This window comes from Nerophis ophidion, linkage group LG09 (assembly GCF_033978795.1).
Source record: "Nerophis ophidion isolate RoL-2023_Sa linkage group LG09, RoL_Noph_v1.0, whole genome shotgun sequence".
Taxonomy (NCBI): domain Eukaryota; kingdom Metazoa; phylum Chordata; class Actinopteri; order Syngnathiformes; family Syngnathidae; genus Nerophis; species Nerophis ophidion.
In genome coordinates, this window is record NC_084619.1 from 47548963 (window position 1) to 47569719 (window position 20757).

Below are 20757 nucleotides of genomic sequence, written 5' to 3' on the forward strand. Positions count from 1 at the left end.
TCCTCCCCAACCCGGAGATGGCACTCCACCCTTTTCCGGGCGAGAACCATGGACTCGGACTTGGAGGTGCTGATTCTCATTCCGGTCGCTTCACACTCGGCTGCGAACCGATCCAGCGAGAGCTGAAGATCCCGGTCAGATGAAGCCATCAGGACCACATCATCTGCAAAAAGCAGAGACCTAATCCTGCGGTTACCAAACCGGAACCCCTCAACGCCTTGACTGCGCCTAGAAATTCTGTCCATAAAAGTTATGAACAGAATCGGTGACAAAGGACAGCCTTGGCGGAGTGCAACCCTCACTGGAAATGTGTTCGACTTACTGCCGGCAATGCGAACCAAGCTCTGGCACTGATCGTACAGGGAACGGACCGCCACAATAAGACAGTCCGATACCCCATACTCTCTGAGCACTCCCCACAGGACTTCCCGAGGGACACGGTCGAATGCCTTCTCCAAGTCCACAAAGCACATGTAGACTGGTTGGGCAAACTCCCATGCACCCTCAAGAACCCTGCCGAGAGTATAGAGCTGGTCCACAGTTCCACGACCAGGACGAAAACCACACTGTTCCTCCTGAATCCGAGGTTCGACTATCCGACGTAGCCTCCTCTCCAGTACACCTGAATAAACCTTACCGGGAAGGCTGAGGAGTGTGATCCCACGATAGTTGGAACACACCCTCCGGTCCCCCTTCTTAAAGAGAGGAACCACCACCCCGGTCTGCCAATCCAGAGGTACCGCCCCCGATGTCCACGCGATGCTGCAAAGTCTTGTCAACCAAGACAGCCCCACAGCATCCAGAGCCTTAAGGAACTCCGGGCGGATCTCGTCCACCCCTGGGGCCTTGCCACCGAGGAGCTTTTTAACTACCTCAGCGACCTCAGCCCCAGAAATAGGAGAGTCCACCACAGATTCCCCAGGCACTGCTTCCTCATAGGAAGACGTGTTGGTGGGATTGAGGAGGTCTTCGAAGTATTCCTTCCACCTATCCACAACATCCGCAGTCGAGGTCAGCAGAACACCATCCGCACCATACACGGTGTTGATAGTGCACTGCTTCCCCTTCCTGAGGCGGCGGACGGTGGTCCAGAATCGCTTCGAAGCCGTCCGGAAGTCGTTTTCGATGGCTTCCCCGAACTCTTCCCATGTCCGTGTTTTTGCCTCCGCGACCGCTGAAGCTGCACACCGCTTGGCCTGTCGGTACCTGTCCACTGCCTCCGGAGTCCTATGAGCCAAAAGGACCCGATAGGACTCCTTCTTCAGCTTGACGGCATCCCTCACCGCTGGTGTCCACCAAGGGGTTTTAGGATTGCCGCCCCGACAGGCACCAACTACCTTGCGGCCACAGCTCCAATCTTCCGCCTCGACAATAGAGGTGCGGAACATGGTCCACTCGGACTCAATGTCCAGCACCTCCCTCGTGACATGTTCAAAGTTCTTCCGGAGGTGGGAATTGAAACTTTGTCTGACAGGAGACTCTGCCAGACGTTCCCAGCAGACCCTCACAATGCGTTTGGGCCTCCCAGGTCTGTCCGGCATCCTCCCCCACCATCGCAGCCAACTCACCACCAGGTGGTGATCGGTAGAAAGCTCCGCCCCTCTCTTCACCCAAGTGTCCAAAACATGAGGCCGCAAATCCGATGACACAACTACAAAGTCGATCATGGAACTGCGGCCTAGGGTGTCCTGGTGCCAAGTGCACATATGGACACCCTTATGTTTGAACATGGTGTTTGTTATCGACAAACCGTGACGAGCACAAAAGTCCAATAACAAAACACCACTCGGGTTCAGATCCGGGCGGCCATTCTTCCCAATCACGCCTCTCCAGGTTTCACTGTCGTTGCCAACGTGAGCGTTGAAGTCTCCCAGTAGGACAAGGGAATCACCCGGGAGAGCACTTTCCAGTACTCCCTCGAGTGTTCCCAAAAAGGGTGGGTACTCTGAACTGCTGTTTGGTGCATAAGCACAAACAACAGTCAGGACCCGTCCCCCCACCCGAAGGCGGAGGGAGGCTACCCTTTCGTCCACCGGGTTGAACTCCAACGTACAGGCTTTGAGCCGGGGGGAAACAAGAATTGCCACCCCAGCCCGTCGCCTCTCACTGCCGGCAACGCCAGAGTGGAAGAGAGTCCAATCCCTCTCGAGAGAAGTGGTTCCAGAGCCCTTGCTATATCCAGCCGGAATTTCTCGACTTCGCGCACTAGCTCAGGCTCTTTCCCCCCCAGTGACGTGACGTTCCACGTCCCAAGAGCTAGCTTCTGTAGCCGAGAATCGGACCGCCAAGTGCCCTGCCTTCGGCTGTCGCCCAGCTCACAATGCACCCGACCTCTATGGCCCCTGCTATGGGTGGTGAGCCCATTGGAGGGGTGACCCACGTTGCCTCTTCGGGCTGTGCCCGGCCGGGCCCCATGGGAACAGGCCCGGCCACCAGGCGCTCGCCATCGTGCCCCACCTCCGGGCCTGGCTCCAGAGGGGGGCCCCGGTGACCCGCGTCCGGGCGAGGGAAATCTGGGTGCATGGTTTTTCATCTTCATAAAGGTCTTCGAGCTGCTCTTTGTCTGATCCCTCACCTAGAACCTGTTTGCCTTGGGAGACCCTACCAGGGGGCTTTATGCCCCCGGACAACATAGCTCCTAGGATCATTGGGACACGCAAACTCCTCTACCACGATAAGGTTGCAGCTCAGAGAGGAGTCTAAGTTAATTATTATTTGCAAAAAAAAAAAAAACTTTATGAGTCTGAACATCAAATATCTTGTCTTTGTAGTGCATTCAATTGAATATGGGTTGAAAAGGATTTGCCAATTATTGTATTCCGTTTATATTTACATCCAACACAATTTCCCAACTCATATGGAAACGGGGTTTGTATGATATTTTACGGCCCTTTATGAGAAGCGTATCTTGCTTAAACAATACAAACATGGCTGCAGAGAAGACGTTTCAGTCAGCGTAAGGGGGAAGGGCAAAGAGAGAGCCTAAAAGAAATCCCCCCCAAAACGGTTTGTATGTAGATTAAAAAGTCACAATACGACCCCTTTAAATTTAATGGTAAAATGGTGAATTTCCTTTTAGCGCAGATAAGCTTTTTACGGTTGGCAACCCGCGGTTCCGGAGCCGCATGCGGCTCTTTGGCCACTCTGATGTGGCTCAGCTGCATAATCGCCGACCCCCCGATTATTTCGGGAGGTTTACGGATTTTGGTGCCTCTCCCGGAAATCACCTGGGGCTAATATTCTCCCATTTTCACCCGGAGTACAATATTGAGGGCGTGCCGTGATGGCTATACTTTGAACGTCCTCTACAACATGTCATCGCGCCCGCTTTTACACCATGCTATCTGCGTGCTGGCCAAACGCATGCATTACGCTGCTTCTGTCATTACACGTAGGAGATTGCAAGGCATACTTGGTCAACAGCCATACAGGTTGCACTGGAGGTTGTGATACTGTATAAACAACTTTAACACTCTTACTAATATGTGCCACACTGTGAACCCACACCAAACAAGAATGACAAACACATTTTGGGAGAACATCCTCACTGTAACACAACATAAACAGAACAGAACAAATACCCAGAATCCCATGCATCCCTAACTATTTCTGGCTGCATTATACACCCCCGCTAGCACCAAACCCCCCTCCTCCATGCGTCGGTTGAGGTGGGCGGGGTTTGGTGCTATATATCCGAGCAGATACAGCAGGAGAGTTTTTTAGAATAAATTTTCGGATGGAGAATGATGGAAACACAACTATTGAATGTCTCAGAGTTCATTTATAATGCTCTTTGGACTGATGGAAAAAGTTTTAAATCCAAAAGAAAAACATGTTCCAGATAAAAGTTACTATTGTTCTGGACAATCTTACCAGTTGTGTGGAAAACAGAGTTATTGCTAACCAGTTTGGAGTGCACAAATGCAGCGTGAAGAGGTCTGTGTACACTTTATTATTTGCCTTACACCGCAGGACAACCCCCCGTGCCGCGCAGACCGCAGCCACGCGCCTTCACAACCGGAAGTAATCTGCAATCAGCGCATCTGGGATTGACTAAGGAACAGCAGCATAAAGGCTCACTCTGCAGACTGCACTGCACCGGAACGTAGCCTCTGTTTACAGTAAACTTTGCAACTCTGGCTTCTCCCCTGTGTCTGTTCTCCTTGTTCCCGCTCTCCTTGTTCCTTCGCTCTTTGTTCTGACTTGTCCCTGTCATTTCCCTGTTTCTGCAGTTGTCTCTGTTACCTTGGAAGTGAGCCGTGCGCCTCACTTCCCTGGATTTCGCTCTGGACCCTGACTACCTTCCTCGACTACCCTGCTTTTGGTCCCCGACCTAAGGATGTCTCTCTCCAGCCCCATGGACCTCACTTGGATCACGGACCTCTTTTTCCCAGCCTCTTTGGACTTGTTTGCCTCCACAACCAACACACACTTCCAACAACCTCTGGTCAATACTATCTAGTTAGTTTCTACGCATAATCCCACATGCACACACATAGTAGCATACACACTCCACATATACATCTAAAGCTCAATAAAACCCATTGAGCGAGACTTCCTGTGTTGTGCCATCTCCTTCCCCCTAGTCGCACCTAACAGACATTCTCCATTTCCTTAGCTACCTTCTTCAATAAACCTTTGGTGTTTTTCCTACCATCAACGCACTTGAAAATGTTCTGTTCTTTTAGTCTACTCCTCATTACAATTGTTGCTACGTTTTTATTGAATGGTATCCGTTTACATGTTATGTCCTACGCGACGAGATTGGCACAGGCGCGATACGAAATGTCCCCTCCAATGCACACATCCCCTCGAGAGCTATGGTTTCGAATCACATAATCCAATTCTGGTAGTCCAATTTTTCTAAATCCGAACACAATTGGATTAAGGTGTTTCCGTAGGTTGTAAAATGCTTATTAAGAGCTGAACTATTTGAACATTTTGAAAAATGTATGGCAAGGACAGGTACTGACTGTTATGCAGACAACACACACCTTTGTTTATCAATTAAACTAATAGTCTATCAAAACTACAGGCATGTCTTGGAAATAACAAGAAATGGATGACTTCTAACTTCTTACTATCAAATTTAGATAAAAATGAAATTATAGTGTCTGACAGCAAAGTCATCTATGATACAACTGCTCTAGAGGGTTTTGATCAGAAGAATTTAGAAACATTGGCGTTAGGGCCTGCTAGCTAGCTAGTGTCCCGTCTGATGGCTTCATCGTTATACAGTGGGGCAAAAAAGTATTTAGTCAGCCACCTATTGTGCAAGTTCTCCCACTTAAAATAATGACAAAAATCTATCATTTTTATCATAGGTACACTTCAACTGTGAGAGACAGAATGTGAAAAAAAAATCCAGGAATTCACATTGTAAGAATTTTAAAGAATTGATTTGTAAATTATGGTGGAAAATAAGTATTTGGTCAACCATTCAAAGATCTCACTGATGGAAGGAGGTTTTGGCTCAAAATCTCATGATGCATGGCCCCATTCATTCTTTCCTTAACATGGATCAATCGTCCTGTCCCCTTAGCAGAAAAACAGCCCCAAAGCATGATGTTTCCACCCCCATGTTTCACAGTAGTTATGGTGTTCTTGAGATGCAACTCAGTATTCTTCTTCCTCCAAAGACGACGAGTTGAGTTCATACCAAAAAGTTCTATTTTGGTTTCATCTGACCACGTGACATTCTCCAATGTGCTCTCTGGCAAACTTCAGACGGGCCTGTACATGCACTGGCTTAAGCAGGGGGACACGTCTGGCACTGCAGGATTTGATTCCCTGTCAGCGTAGTGTGTTACTGATGGTAACCTTTGTTACTTTGGTCCCAGCTCTCTGCAGGTCATTCACCAGGTCCCCTCGTGTGGTTCTGAGATTTTTCCTCACCGTTCTCATTATCATTTTGATGAGATATAGCGTGGAGCCCGAGATCGAGGGAGATTATCTGTGGTCTTGTATGTCTTCCATTTTGTGATAATTGCTCCCACAGTTGATTTTTTCACACTAAGATGACTATTGTAGATTCACTCTTCGCAATCTGGTGCAGGTGTACAATTATTTTCCTGGCTTCGACAGCTCTTTGGTCTTGGCCATAGCGGAGTTTGGAGTCTGACTGTTTGAGGCTGTGGACAGGTGTCTTTTATACAGATAACGAGTTCAAACAAGTGCCATTAATACAGTTAACGAGTGGAGGACAGAAAAGGCTTCTTAAAGAAGAGGTTACAGGTCTGTGAGAGCCAGAGATCTTCCTTGTTTGAAGTGACCAAATACTTTTTTTCCACCATAATTTACAAATAAATTCTTTAAAATTCCTACAATGTGAATTCCTGGATTTTTTTTTCACATTCTGTCTCCCACAGTTGAAGTGTACCTATGATGAAAATTACAGACCTCTGTCATCATTTTAAGTGGGAGAACTTGCACAATTGGTGGCTGACTAAATACTTTTTTGCCCCACTGTATATCGCTTCCATGGGGGCTGGCGGATGACTTGCGACTCTTTTTCAAAATTCGAAAGGGGCATTGTTTTTTGTGTGTTTTGTAAGCAACCAAAACTCTTGTTGACTAGCTTCCAGAGATAGAGAGAGAGAGAAAGAGAGAGTTTGAAAAAAAGGTTGCTTTTTTAATGTACACATTGCTTCGAAACTGAAAGAGAAGACAATCGTGAAGGTGGGCTGTTTAACCCACTGAACGAGTCGAGGCAATCTTTGTAGTGTGGCAAAGAAATATTGTATAAATGATTAATAAATATTTGTGAATGTCCTTTTATAAACGCTCTTCTATAATTTTATTTAACTTTGAGATTTATATAAAGGTTATGGTAAATATTTTCCCTAAAATACAGTGAGACTATAAAGTGTGTTTTATTTGATCACTTGATAAATCGAACAAACTAATTGATAAGATTACTCACTAAAAGAATCAATAGCTGTAGCCTGACTTACAAAAAATATCATGATATAGATTTTAGGCCATAACAGCCATTCCTAGTTGTTATCAATGTTTTTGTGTTGATTTAAACTAAAACAGCAAATGATTAAAGGATACACGGGTCACGATGCACCTCCACAGTGTATCAACTACGTAATTTCTTTTCACTCACATAATCAATTCTCTATTTATGCGAGTGCGTACGTAATAAGGTTGTTTATGATAAACCGATACGACCTGATATCCGGATCGAGAAGTGGCCGGCTTGGATATAATGGTTACAGTCCCCTCAATCGATAAAGTTTAGCTGTGAATCTTTCGGTTAATCGAGTGTAAAGACAAACTGGTTATTGTGCCGAACTAGAAATCATTTGACATCTTTTGTCTTTAAAAAAGACATGAGACCAGGGTTGTCTGTGAAAAGAGTCACGTTACATTACTTACATAACTGGAGACTAGCGATCAGTAGACTGTTTATCTTTAAAAACATTGCAAGAGTCACGACTGCCCGCCAAATAATCCTCATAATACGGTGCGCCCTGTTATTCTCATGTCATTCAACTGATCAGTTATCTAAGATGATGTTTGTCCTTTTATCCGAGTCGTTTTCATTAGTTCATGCTCATAGACTTTGCTTGAACGGATCTAGTCTGAGCGCTTGGTGCAAAGGTTCTAACTATTTATCCTCAATCATGAGGAAGTGTACGCACAGAAAATAATGCTTTTGTCTATTGTGGTGTAAAAAAGAATGTGTCTGTCAACAAATGTTAACCATAGAATTGAATCATTCATACACCATAACTAATCTTTTTGAATCGTTTATACAGTAAATCGAATTGTATTGAATGGTTCCGTTTTATAAATAAATTGTTTTTTCATCGCATCGTAACCCATGTATCGAGAAGCAAATCGAATTGTCCATCACAAAGAGATTTATATCCCTAGTATGGAACCAGCAAATAGTGTAACCCGAGGTCCACCTGTATCAGTCTTGTCATCCAATTACTATCACAAATAAAGAGGGAGAGGACAACTATACTGTATATAGTCTAATGCAAATAAAGATTGAATGAAAAAGTGGAACTTACTGCTGTTGGATGTGTTGCTGGGTATAATATGGCCGTACAAGCTGTGGGGAAGGTTTGACAGTCAGTTTCACTGGAGCGATGTTGTCAGGCTGTGGCGGGGGCAGGTCATAAGCATCAGGCAGAACTTGCTGAGGTATGGGATGCTGTGGTACAGCGTTGTGTCCATTTACAGGACTGCTGCTGTGATCAGTGGTCGCTCCTTTCCCAGGCTGTGTTGGAAGGGTTTGTGTGGGCATAGTCTTCTGCTCACATGCCTTCCCGCTTGAGCCAGGCTTGCAGACACAGAGCTGAGGCCTAAGGCACATTCCTTTGTTTTGGCACTGGGGGATGCAGTTTGCTGGAATACAAAATCCAGACAGATGAGTTTAGAAAAGGAAGATGGTGATAAGAGGACAGACATGTACACATGGATGCACAGATGAATAAATACAATCATGATTAGTTTCGTTTTTAGAACACAAACAATAAATATAACATTTGACCCATTGATTCAACATTGGCAAAAAGAACCAGGAAAGATATTTTTGTGACCATTGACCTCAGCTCCTGGATTCTTCTTGAATATCATTCACCACAATATTCCTATGTTAAGCAGAGTGCAGTAGTACCTCGACTTACAAATACCCCGACATCAGAGCAATTAGAGATGCTGCTATTTGTTATGAGTTAAATTGAGCGCAAAATTTTGGTTACGAGCCCCCATGTCGCTAGTTCATGTCACAAATGCCAGAGAACACCTTGTAAAATTCGACCAAAACATCTGGTTTTACTCGCTAACATTACCTTATAGCTTGAGATTGACATTACTTTGTATTTCAAGCATGAGGAAAAAGTGAGTGTGAAGGAAAATGCGTCATATACTCTCGCCGAGAGCTAACGTTAGCATGGCTAACGTTAGCTGAGGCAGGTCGAGTTGCTTTTAGCTGCGGGCACAACAGGCGTTTCTCACTCCTCCTCGTCTCTCATTCTGACAGATACGTAAAACAAGCCCGCCTTCATACATACATTACATACTCTCGCGCGTCTAGAGTCATAGCTCTCGCCGATCAGAGAGGTAGCAGCATGGCTAACGTTAGCAGAGGCAGGTCGAGCGAGCGGAGCTTGTGACAATACAAGAGAGAGATGGTGTGAAACTTATCACAAATGGAGGAAGAACAATAAATGCCCAAAATAAAGAGCAGGGGATCCATCATCTGGCGGTGGTTTGTCTTCAAGCGGGAAGATATTCAGCAGACAACAGCAATAAGCAAAGTATGCAGCAGAAGTGTTATTACAAAAAGGTAGCAACACTATTAATTTGTTCTTTCATTTAAAAAGTCACCCGTGAGAGAATGAAGAGTATTTAATAAATACAGTTTTGGTCAATTGACTCAGTTGTGATTTCCCTCTCTGCATGAAAGTTTAAAAGTAGCATATATTAATGCAGTATGAAGAACAATGTTTTAATGTAGACACATAGAATCATCATACTGCTGTGATTATATGCATCAAGTGTTCATTCAAGGCCAAGGCAAAATATCGTAATATATATCGTATACACAAAATATGGCCTAAAAATATCGCGATATCAATAAAAGCCAATATCGCCCAGCCCTAACGCATGCACTTCTGAATGTGCGCGTGTAGTTGGGTTGATTATTCTACTTGTCAACAATTACATATGTATTGTTTTCTTGTGTTTTAGTTGTATATAAACTGTATCTAACTGAACAACAATGTATTGTGAGGGAGATTAGCACCCCATAGTGGGTCCATGCAGACCTGACTGGTGTAGTCTAAAGCACATTAATAGCCACGTGGCCAATTGGGGCCAGCGGGCCACATGTTTGAGAACCCTGTTTTACATAATAATAGCATTCTAGACCTGCTCCATGTGTAAAGTTTCTTGTGATTTGGCGCTACATAATTAAAACTGGCTTGACAGTCAGCTAAACGCTGACAGATCATTTGACTTTTGACATTCCATGTCCACGATAGAGCTGCTAGTCCTCTTTTGTGTGGGCAGAGGGGCGGAGGCTTTTTCTCCGTATGGAGACTTGTCTGTACTTGCATTCTCGTGGACTTGTCAAACATCAACATTCACAAGATCTAGGCTGTTCTACTCCAAATACGGCATCTTGCCAATAACACTGAAAATGCGTGGATGTGGTCTTGAGCTCCACTGTTCAGCCAAGGATACGTCTGGTTACATTAACTCTGGGTGTCTTGCAGTCCAAGGATGCATTACATTATGTTGTCAAGTCTGATATCATTCTAAAACATTTTTTGTTTGCCCATTTTCAAAGATTTATTTTGCGATATGAATTTGCATAAAACATTTGCCAGGTTATTACAGTGGAAAGTCTTACGCTTTTGCAGCTGCAGTGCAAATAAAAAATACAATTAAAAAATTGCTTTAGAAAGTCTTACTGTCATAATATGTGATGATTTGTTCTTTTTGTGTTTTTTTCTGTGATGGCATCACAGAAGGTACCACTTAAGGAGTACAATAAACATATATATTTCCAAACACATATTATCATATTATTTTATATGATAATATATAGATGCTCCGATCAATCAACCACAATCAGTACCAGCCGATTTCCGTAAAAAAAACTATGTGATTGGCCAATTCAAATTAATGCTTTTCATATAGATCACAAAAACCGATCCCTTCGGGTTGATACTTTATTTATATTTGGTCCGCTGGCTGACAGAGGCAGCAGGCAGCTAACACTGTATGTTCATACAAAGTGTGGAGTCGCTACCGCAGAGAAATAATTATCACTTACATAACGGAAAATAAAGTACATTCTTACAAGTATTACTATCAATGCAGGACGAGGCTAAACATGTTGCACACCCAGAATGAACAAGCAAGAACGGATATGCTAATCGCTTAGCAAGCTCTAAACAATACAAAAAGTAAATGCTTAGGAAAGTTTAAGGAGTGTAGATGAAAGCATGTTACTGCAGAAAATAATTATTTATTAACAGATTACTAAGAGTTAGAGAGAGGATAATGCAACAATGCCTGTTGCTAGGTGGGGGAGGGCGGATCCATTCATGTATCGCTAGTATCAATACCATGGAAAAAAATGTATATATAATTGATACTGGAGTGATTAGATCAATCATTTAAATTTCACAACATCTTTTTTTGTCAGTTTTTTTAATGTTTAAAAACGAATTTAATTATTTCCTTGGCACAGGAGGACTTTGAGGGTAAAAACCAAAGGATTTAAAAGAGTACAATATGGTCGTTTTTACTTTGGTTGTGTTTAATTGCCTTTTTTTTTCAGTTCAAACAACTGAATGTAACAAATAGAATGAGTAGGTAACTTAAATATTGTTAAACTGCCGTTCTGTGTTTTTATCTTATTATGATTACGGAATATAAATGTATCATTATAACATGTGATTGGTATAAGCCAGGGGTTGGCAATAAATTATCCAAAATATGACAGAGCATATAGCTAGCAAAAAATTGCTAGTCCACACCATACTGAAGCAGAATAAGTGGATCACGCTAGCCAAGACTTTGAAACAATCTAATCAGCGGACATCTATCCATTAAATTTGGAGAAACCGCTAATGTTATGTTCGATGGAGTAACAACCGTAAAGAGATACCTTAGAAGTCCACTCTTCAAGGTAAATGCTGTACATTATTATTACATTATTTCATAAAAATACTGAACTTGTTTGTACTACACTCTATTGTATTGTTTTTCATGCAATATTTGTAACCTAAATGTTTGATTCGTGTTTAAAAGACATGTTACAATTGTGCTGTTTTGGGGGCCCAAGCACCGGTTAAACTGTTTTTAATTTGGGCTGTCAGGGTTAATCCGATAATAACGAGTTAAATATAAGCTCCTTTACCGGCGCAAATGTTTTAAACACGTGATTAACGCATGCATCCTGACTTCTTTTTGATCCTCAGGCTATTCCGTAGCGGAACAAAATATAATGGTGTCCAGTGTCTAATAGCAAACAGAAGTGCACAGAGAAAATTATGGAAAGTCCATGTTTAAAGCCTCCTCTTGAAAAAAGTCATATTAGACTGTTAAATGTGGACTTTAAATTATTATCTAGGCTGCTGGCTTTACGACTGGATACTATTCTCCCTTCTATTAATAATGCGGATAATAACCGGGTTCATTAAGAATAGGCACATCTTTTCTCATCTTTGAAGTCTTTTCAATACATTGTATGATGTGCTTGCTCTTAACACTGAAGAGGCAGTGATATCTATGAATGCCGAAAAGGCATTTGAACGGGTGAAGCAGAATTATCCATTTTATTTCCTGGAGAGATTCAGCTTTAGCAACATTTTTATCTCATGGATTAAGCCTCTATATTTATCTCCTGAGGCCTTGGTAAGGATAAATAATATTCAATCCAAATATTTTCGCGGCAGGGCTTCCCCCTGAGCCCATTGCTTTATACTTTTGCCAATGAGCCGTTGTCAATAGTAATTCGTACCAACTCGCTTATTATGGGCATATGTAAACACAATGTGGAGGTGAAATTATTTCTTTATGCAGATTACCTCCTTCTGTATGTCCCGGAAATCTCTGTCTTGGTCCCCACTGCCTTAAGTACTCTTCAAACTATTGGATATGTGTCTGGTTACAAACTGAACTTGAGTAAAAAAGTAAAATATTTCCTACAATTTATGCTGCTCTGAAATATCTTCTGCACAATTTTCCCTTTAAAATTGCCTCACAAAGTTTCACATACTTGGGTGTCCAGGTCACACATATGCTTGCAGAGCTTTATAAAGCCAACTTTTTTTTCCCTGTTGTCCAGAAATCAGGGTGATTTTGATCGCTAATCCTTACTTAATTTAAATTCTTATTTATTTTCATCACTGGTATTCTTGACCCCCCCCAACCCCCCCCCCCCCCCCCCTTCCCCCAAAATCTGATGGCGCATTGTGCTTAACTGGAAAGCTGCAGCACCTCCCTGGCACACCCGCTGCATCAGAGATATTCTTTATTTCCAAGTATGAGTAATAGCGGTGAATGCGGTGTTACAGCGACACCGTCGCTGTATAATACCGGCGGGCCACCTCTAATGTTAATTTGATATTGCCTCAAGGGCCAAATGAAAATACACGGCGGGTCAAATTTGGCCCACGGGCCAGAGTTTGACACCCATGATTTATAGGGATGGCGTGGCACAGTGGAAGAGTGGCCGTGCTCAACCCGAGGGTCCCTGGTTCAATCCCCACCTAGTACCAACCTCGTCACGTCCATTGTGTCCTGAGCAAGTCACTTCACCTTTGCTCCTGATGGGTGTTGGTTAGCGCCTTGCATGGCAGCTCCCTCCATCAGTGTGTGAATGTGTGTGTGAATGGGTAAATGTGGAAGTAGTGTCAAAGCGCTTTGAGTACCTTGAAGGTAGAAAAGCGTTATACAAGTACAACCCATATATATTTATGAATTGTAATAGCACACACTTTACCCTTTGCTTTCTACAGGAACAAAGAAAGACTTATAAGAGGTTTGTTCTGTGACAAAATTGCAAGTACTGTATACTTGTTAGGTCGGGACAGGAAAGAGATCTGTCATGGTGATGGTCTCACAGGCACCGTCTGGCATTTGGTGTGTTCGCCACCCACTCACACTCAAGCTCTTGTTTGGGGATGGTAAAAAAAACAAAAAACTAAGATGGCCGTGTGTCTGGGTCTGTGTGTGGTTGTTGTTCATGTGGAGGCGTTCCAATTTAGGAAGCAGAAACATGGAAGCATAAGGATTTTCTTTGTGTGCCCTTTTTATAATGGCTGTAACATTCCTAAGCGGGGGAAGAAAATTGCCCAGACGTTCTGGGTAAGTGCCTGTTTTGACCCTTCGTGTGTCGAGGACATACGTTCACTGAATTCAGAAACAGCTAATGGAGAAAAAATACCTCCGTTTATATATATAAGATATTGAATTGCACATGATTTGACTGGCTGTCTAAGAGGCTTTGAGGTGCACTTTATTATTGTACCATGAATTGATTAACGTGGACCCCGACTTAAACAAGTTGAAAAACTTATTCAGGTGTTACCATTTAGTGGTCAATTGTACGGAATATGTAATGAACTGTGCAATCTACTAATAAAAGTATCAATCAATCAATCAATCAATCCGGAGGGGTTTTATTGATTTATGTGAAGGCCAGAAACAGACGTCAATGTTGACCATAGTTCGTCAACAATGATATGAAGAAAAAAGTTTTATAGTTAATGTTTTTTAAAGAATGACAGTATTTGCTGCACAGTAGAACCTCTAAGAATCTGCAGACTTTGGACATCTTTTATAGCACTTTTTTAGGGTTGTATATACAGCGTGACTGCGAACACCCACTCTTGTTGGCTATTTAGCCATGTGAGCTTCCTTCATCACAAGTGAACAATGGTAATAATAAATATAAGAATAGTTGCTGCTACCTATTGAATTCCGAAGGTACTACCGGGTGTCATGATCCGTGATCCGTATCATGTTTTGTTTAGTATGTTCTGTTAGTTTTGAACTCCTTTAATTCCTGTTTTGTGCACTTTGGGTGTTTGTTTTGGTTACCATGGGTACTAATTTGTTTCACCTGCCTCTGATTAGTGGGCTGCACGTTCACCTGCTGTTGAGAACTAATCAGAGAGCTATTTAGTCACGTTGCTCGCCACAGTTGGTGTGGCTTCATTGTTTTGTTGGATGCAACCGTTACTTTGGTGTATTCCTGTCCTGCGTTTCCTGTGCTAAGTTGTTATATTAACTTCCTGTGCGATCGGCACGTTTTTCTTTTGTTTGTGCTGTCTTAGGGTACATTTTTGATCTATGAGCAATAAATCATCTCCTGCCTCACGCTGTCTTCCGGAGCCGTCCGTTCTGCATTCCGGGGGAAAAAACCCCAACCCGACCTCGCGCCACCACGTGACACCGGGTACCAATTCACATAAAATTAAACCAGATTTTGATACCTTTGTTTCACGTGACGTCACGTCCGTTTGCACACTCAACACCAGCTTAAGCACTTGGCGGGTGATGTTAGAATTCTCCATGCCAACAAAGCAAGTATGCCAAATGGAAATCACTCAAAAAAAAGGCTAAACTTTTCAAAATGTGCTATCTTGATGCTAATTTAAATTGGATACGCCATACAAATGCTACTAATTAGCATGGTGATTTCAACACCTCTAACGTTGGTAATGTAAACTACAAGATGCACGTTAAATTCAAACAGCTGGTGTGTAATAGTGATGGGCAATATGGCCTAAAATCAATATTGTGATATATATTTCAACCTCCTGCGATAACGATATATTAATTATATATTATGTCTTATGTAACTGCACTGTTTCCCCCAGAAAATTTGTTAGTGATGACTTGATAGGTGATTTGTTAGGTGGTGACTCTCCAGGGGGAGGGGACTGGGGAAGGGGGTGGGTGGGTGTTTGTAAGGATCGATGTAACTCGGCCTGTCGTAATCATGTCTCCACCTCGTCGCTGCCACTACAGCCTTGGGGTTAATAGACTACAGACTGTGTTGACGTAGGCCGGCTTTGTCGTGTGAAGAAGTCTACAACTTTTGGTTGTTTTCCGCTCCATTTGCTGAATGGCAATATACGATACATATATCAATATTCTTTCCGTAAAGTAAAAACAAAACAGTCCTACTACCTGAGATACTAAAATAATGACTTACAAAGTCAAATTTAATGACTTACTGTAAGTAAGCGTTTGCAATAAGCGTTTGAAAAAAACTCTTAAAAGTGGGGCCACATGCTGACCTATATTCAACTCCATCCATCTATGCATTTTCTACCGCTTTTCCCTTTTGGGGTCTCTGCTTGATTTATTACAGCACTTGGGAAGCCTGTAGTTGATTTTTATTATGTAAATGTTATATTTTTATCAACATGTGATAGCAGGGACCCTGCCATTCAAAACTATGCTGCTACATTACTAATAATTAATGTAACTATAGCTGAAAAAATAGTACAATAGCAATAGGATAAACTATTCATCCCTGAACACCATGGCGTTCATGTAGGCTTTATGATGCAGTGACATTATTATATCAACTATCAGAGAGAGAAACTCTGCATTTAAGATGATGTTGTTTTGTGCTGCTTCAACACAGCTCAATCAACACAGAAAAAGGTCAAGTGAAATAACTTAGTTTTTAACTATAAGTCAATATTGCTTGTCTTTCTTTCAAACAGACAGTTAACTGTAAGTCAATATTGCTTGTCTTTCTTTCAAATAGACAGGGCTTTGCTGTCCGTAACACACACACACACACACACACACACACACACACGCACACACACCGCACAGTGAGCTAACGTTATGCTAATAGCTGATCAGCCTTCACATCAAGGACTGCGAGCGAGCTGAGCTGCCGCTTGTTTCTAGAATCAACGGGCTCATAGTGATGTTACTAGTAGTTGACTGGGAGGTGTTTATTATCATTTGGGGAGAGTCCGCTGCCTTACCTGCTAGAAACACCTTTCTGCTCATTCCACGTTACATGAGCTCTGAATACGCACTGCTGATTGGCTGTTAAATGCGCTCTGAATACGCACTACTGATTGGCTGTTACCGCTCTGAATACGCACTGCTGATTGGAACTGCTTGTAACCAATCAGATGGTTCTGTGGGTGGGACAATGCTGGGTGCTGCATAGACATACTGACAGAGGCAGACGCAGAACTAAGCTGAGCAGCTTGTTAAGACTTTTTTGTTTTTGTTTAGACTTTAGTTTATGCGGTGGCTCTTTGTTCTTAAGGCAGCCGCCTTAACAACAAAGCGCTGCAAGAAACCCTGAAATGATAATAGAACCATTTTGAAACAAATTAGCTGCTGACGTAGGTTGTAACATATTGCGTCCTTTCCGGCTGTGTTATTATGTTAAAACTATTATTAACCTACTTACTAATTTAAAGTTAATAGTTGGTTACTTTTGTTTTGAATAGAAATATGTTTCTATCGACATCAGCAAGGGCCTAAACTACAAAAATCCAAATGACACGTGCTAAACAGTGTGTGAAAACTATAAAATTGTGTCTACTATTAGTGCGTGAGATGTAATAAGACTATGTGTAAAATTGATAACTAGTGCAGGACTGCCCTATTTAAATTAGGTTTTTGCGTGTATGCGGCTTTCACCTTTGGAGACAATCATTTACTGCACATTCAGGTTATCATTCTCCACCCTGTGGCGTTTTCAAATATGCAGCAGACATATAGCAATTTTTTAAAACATTTTAAAACAGTCCTGCAGCACATCGCTCTTTGTTTATATTGTTTAGTAATGTATAGTTTGTGTTGTATTTACCTATATTTGATCTATTCTTAATTTCTAAGCTGCCCCTTTTTTGCTGCAGCTGTTATACACATATATATATATATATATATATCCATCCATTTTCTACCGCTTATTCCCTTCTGGGGTCGCGGGGGGATATATATATATATATATATATGTATGCATATATATATATATATATGTATGTATGCATATATATATATATATATGCATATATATATATATATATATATATATATATATATGCATATATATATATATATATATATATATATATATATATATATATATATATATATATATATACCGTATTTCCTTGAATTGCCGCCGGGGCGCTAATTAAAATAAAACCTCTTCTCACTCCTGTGCTTACCAAAGGCATCATGCAGTAAAAGTAAGCATGCGCAAATTATTTAAAAACCTCTTCTCACTCTGGCACTTACCAAAGGTATGCAGCAAAAATTTGAGGGTGATGTAAGCTTGGACATTAAATCCTACTGAATAGTTGTTAATCTTCTTCCCTTTATGCAATTTCAAATTACCGGCATTGAAATCAGCCTCCTCCAGTTTGAAAATGATGACAGGGGAAGTGTCACTCGTGAGGTCACGAGTTTGACCAGGCGGTAATACTAACCATGCGCTAATTATTTTGGGAAGCGAGTTTGAGTAATTCAAGGCAGGCGCATACTATATTGCCTATTTGTGTCCCCTTGTGAGTTAATTATCCTCTTCCATTCTTTGTAAGTGAGCTACTGTGTATAAGAATTTCCTTTGTGTATATCAAAGTTCGTCCAAGTCTAAATCCAAGTCATTATATAGATATTCCTAGCCACCTTATGTCGTGTATTTTTCACATGAGATTACCAGTTAATCATTTATTATTAAAACCAAAAATTCTACTCATTATCTATTTGCATTTGTGTGTGACCTTCTTTTCTACTGTAAAACATTATTTTTGTTTCACTGAGATTCAGTGATAGTCCGCTTTTGTCAAACTATCTCTTTAATTTGTTAATTTCTTCCGTGATTGATTTTATTAGCTGTGAATGTGTTAACTTCTCAAGTGAAAATACTAGGATTGAATGGCAAATTTACTTCAAAATACACCCTGACTGGACGTTAGATGAAACTGTTAAAAGGTTTTGAGCAAATAAATGATGTACAGTCGAGTAGCCTAAAACATTTTTAGTAATGTTCCTAAATGATATTCCGACAATAAAAGTTGATTTTCCAAATATTGGAGTCTTTTTATGTTCATTTAAATTAAACCTAATAAAAAAAAGTTTCAAACCAGAATAGTACCCTGTGGTTGTGATCAATTAAAAAAAAAAAAAAGATGGATAACTTAGCTTGAAATCATAAGTCAAAGATGACAAGCAAATATTGAGTTGTTTTGGTAACAAAAAATGGCTGCAGCTACTGATTATTTTAGTAAGCAGGTAATCTATCGCTTAGTTCTTTCGATTAAACAACAAGTAATCTGATGAAAAACTCATTAACCGATTCATCGAAGCACCAGAATTTAAATTTAAACTTTGTACTAATCGCTTTTATTGATTAATCGCCCTTACTAGGAATATCTTATGTGATCACATAACATCAAAATTTAGAAAATATGCAATTGTATGCAGTACATTTTTTCTGTCAAAATTTAACAAATACGCAATTGTATGCAGTACATTTTTTCTGTCAAAATTTAACAAATACATTTAGCAAGAAAGATTAAGTAATTTATCAACACACCTTATTTCCAGGCTTTCGCAGGCCACATAAAATGATGTGGGAGGCCACCGGGCCTTGAGTTTGACACCTGGCCCATAATCTTCTATTTTATTATGAATATGTTTATACTATTGGCCCTGATTAAAAACTTTAGCTTGTTCTTATTAAAGCCTCTGTATCAAGGGGCTTATTTCCTAAGTTTGTAAACAATAACATAAACAACAAAAGATTTTGTAATGATAAAAAAAATATTAATCTAATCACCAGTATCGGTGATGTACTGATACTATATTAATCATCGTGCAATTTCCATAATTGCCATGACACCTGCATGTTATTTTTAAGGATGCTATATGAAATATAGAATAAAATACTGTAGTTTATAAATATAAACAAACTTTACGTTTTTCCTTTTGTCTTTTTTTAGGGACACGTGATATACATATACTTTTTCCATAAGTTTGTAAACAATAACAAAACAGCAAAAGATTTCATGATGATTAAAAAAATATTGATCTAAGCAACAGTATCATTGATGTACTGATACTATATTTGGGATCGTTACGGTTAATATTTGTATTGATCCGCCCACCTTTGTGTACATTCAAGGGCTCTAGTTCAGCGGTTAGCATATCCTCTGACGGTGTGTAGTGTAGCGTGTTCAGCTATTTCTTGTCCTCTAAAGATATTGGTACTTGTATGAAACATACTTTATCTACGGTACAACCAAAGAGGCAAGGATTGCTAACTTGGAAGTGTTTGTTTTACTTTGGAAGGATGTTAGCCGCAAGAAAAAATGCTACATTGTGTTGAGGCCAGATTTGTTTACACGGCGCAGTCAAATATTTGGTACATAGCGGGAATGTGTCACCAACATACATCATAACGATATGACGATAGTATTAAAAGTTCTATCATTGGCCAAATTCATATCATATATATAGTGCAACCGTAGTGTGTAATATGTACAAAACTTACAGTATAAACACTTTGTCGGACTCAACAGAAGGTAAGACTGGCACATTCAGATTAATGGCAAATACTACTTCCTGACTACAGCAACACACGGGACAAACTGAAATGAATGCATACTTGCAACTGATATTCACAAGTGTAAGAAAACAAGTGTGGACAGCACAGTTATCATTGTCAGTTCACTGGTAAATGTTACATAAAAAGAGATTTTACTATCTAACAAACTAATATTTATTAACAAACTAATATGCATAAAACTACCAAAAGTTGCTACCATTGAATACCTGTCTCAACTCCTAGGTACTGTGAATTGGTACATTATTGGTACATTGTAAAAGGAATCCATCTTTATCCACTGGGGCTGCAACTAACGATTATTTGACAGTCTATTAGTTAACGATTATCTTCAAGTTTCGTCGACTAATCAGATAATAAATCGTACACATATTTAATGGCTCTAAACTTTCCATCAACTTCTAAATGCAGCTTAAGTTAATATTGGCATGTGCTTACTAACAACAAAGATGCCTAGTTCATTTCTAAATATGTATTTATACTGTAACTGTGCTGCTCATTCAGCTGTTACAAAAATGTAAATGACGAACAAAATGTTGACAACTAAAAACAAAAAAAAGTCAAAGTTATAAAAAAAAAGCAATTAACATTCTCAATATATTAAAAACAGTTAAAATAGCAGCAATGAAAACAAACCACAAAACACAAAATCTAACTTA

The 20757-nt window shown here is 40.8% G+C and overlaps 1 protein-coding gene and 1 long non-coding RNA gene across 4 annotated transcripts in view; one reads left to right on the forward strand and one right to left on the reverse strand.

The window, feature by feature from the left end:
- The window catches only part of ltbp1 (latent transforming growth factor beta binding protein 1), a 288869-nt gene that overhangs the window by 213982 nt on the left and 54130 nt on the right, over positions 1-20757 (reverse strand). For all 3 annotated transcript variants that reach the window (XR_009808158.1, XM_061911089.1, XM_061911090.1), the window contains exon 3: positions 8028-8364. Coding sequence is in view for 2 of the 3 variants with exons in the window: in XM_061911089.1 (XP_061767073.1) it covers positions 8028-8364 (337 nt within the window). In the remaining variant the exon portion in view is untranslated. The remainder of the gene's footprint in view (positions 1-8027; positions 8365-20757) is intronic.
- Positions 13696-20757, forward strand: part of LOC133559372 (uncharacterized) — a 46692-nt gene continuing 39630 nt past the window's right edge. Inside the window, exon 1 of the long non-coding RNA XR_009808159.1 lies at positions 13696-13845. This is a non-coding gene — a long non-coding RNA (uncharacterized LOC133559372). The remainder of the gene's footprint in view (positions 13846-20757) is intronic.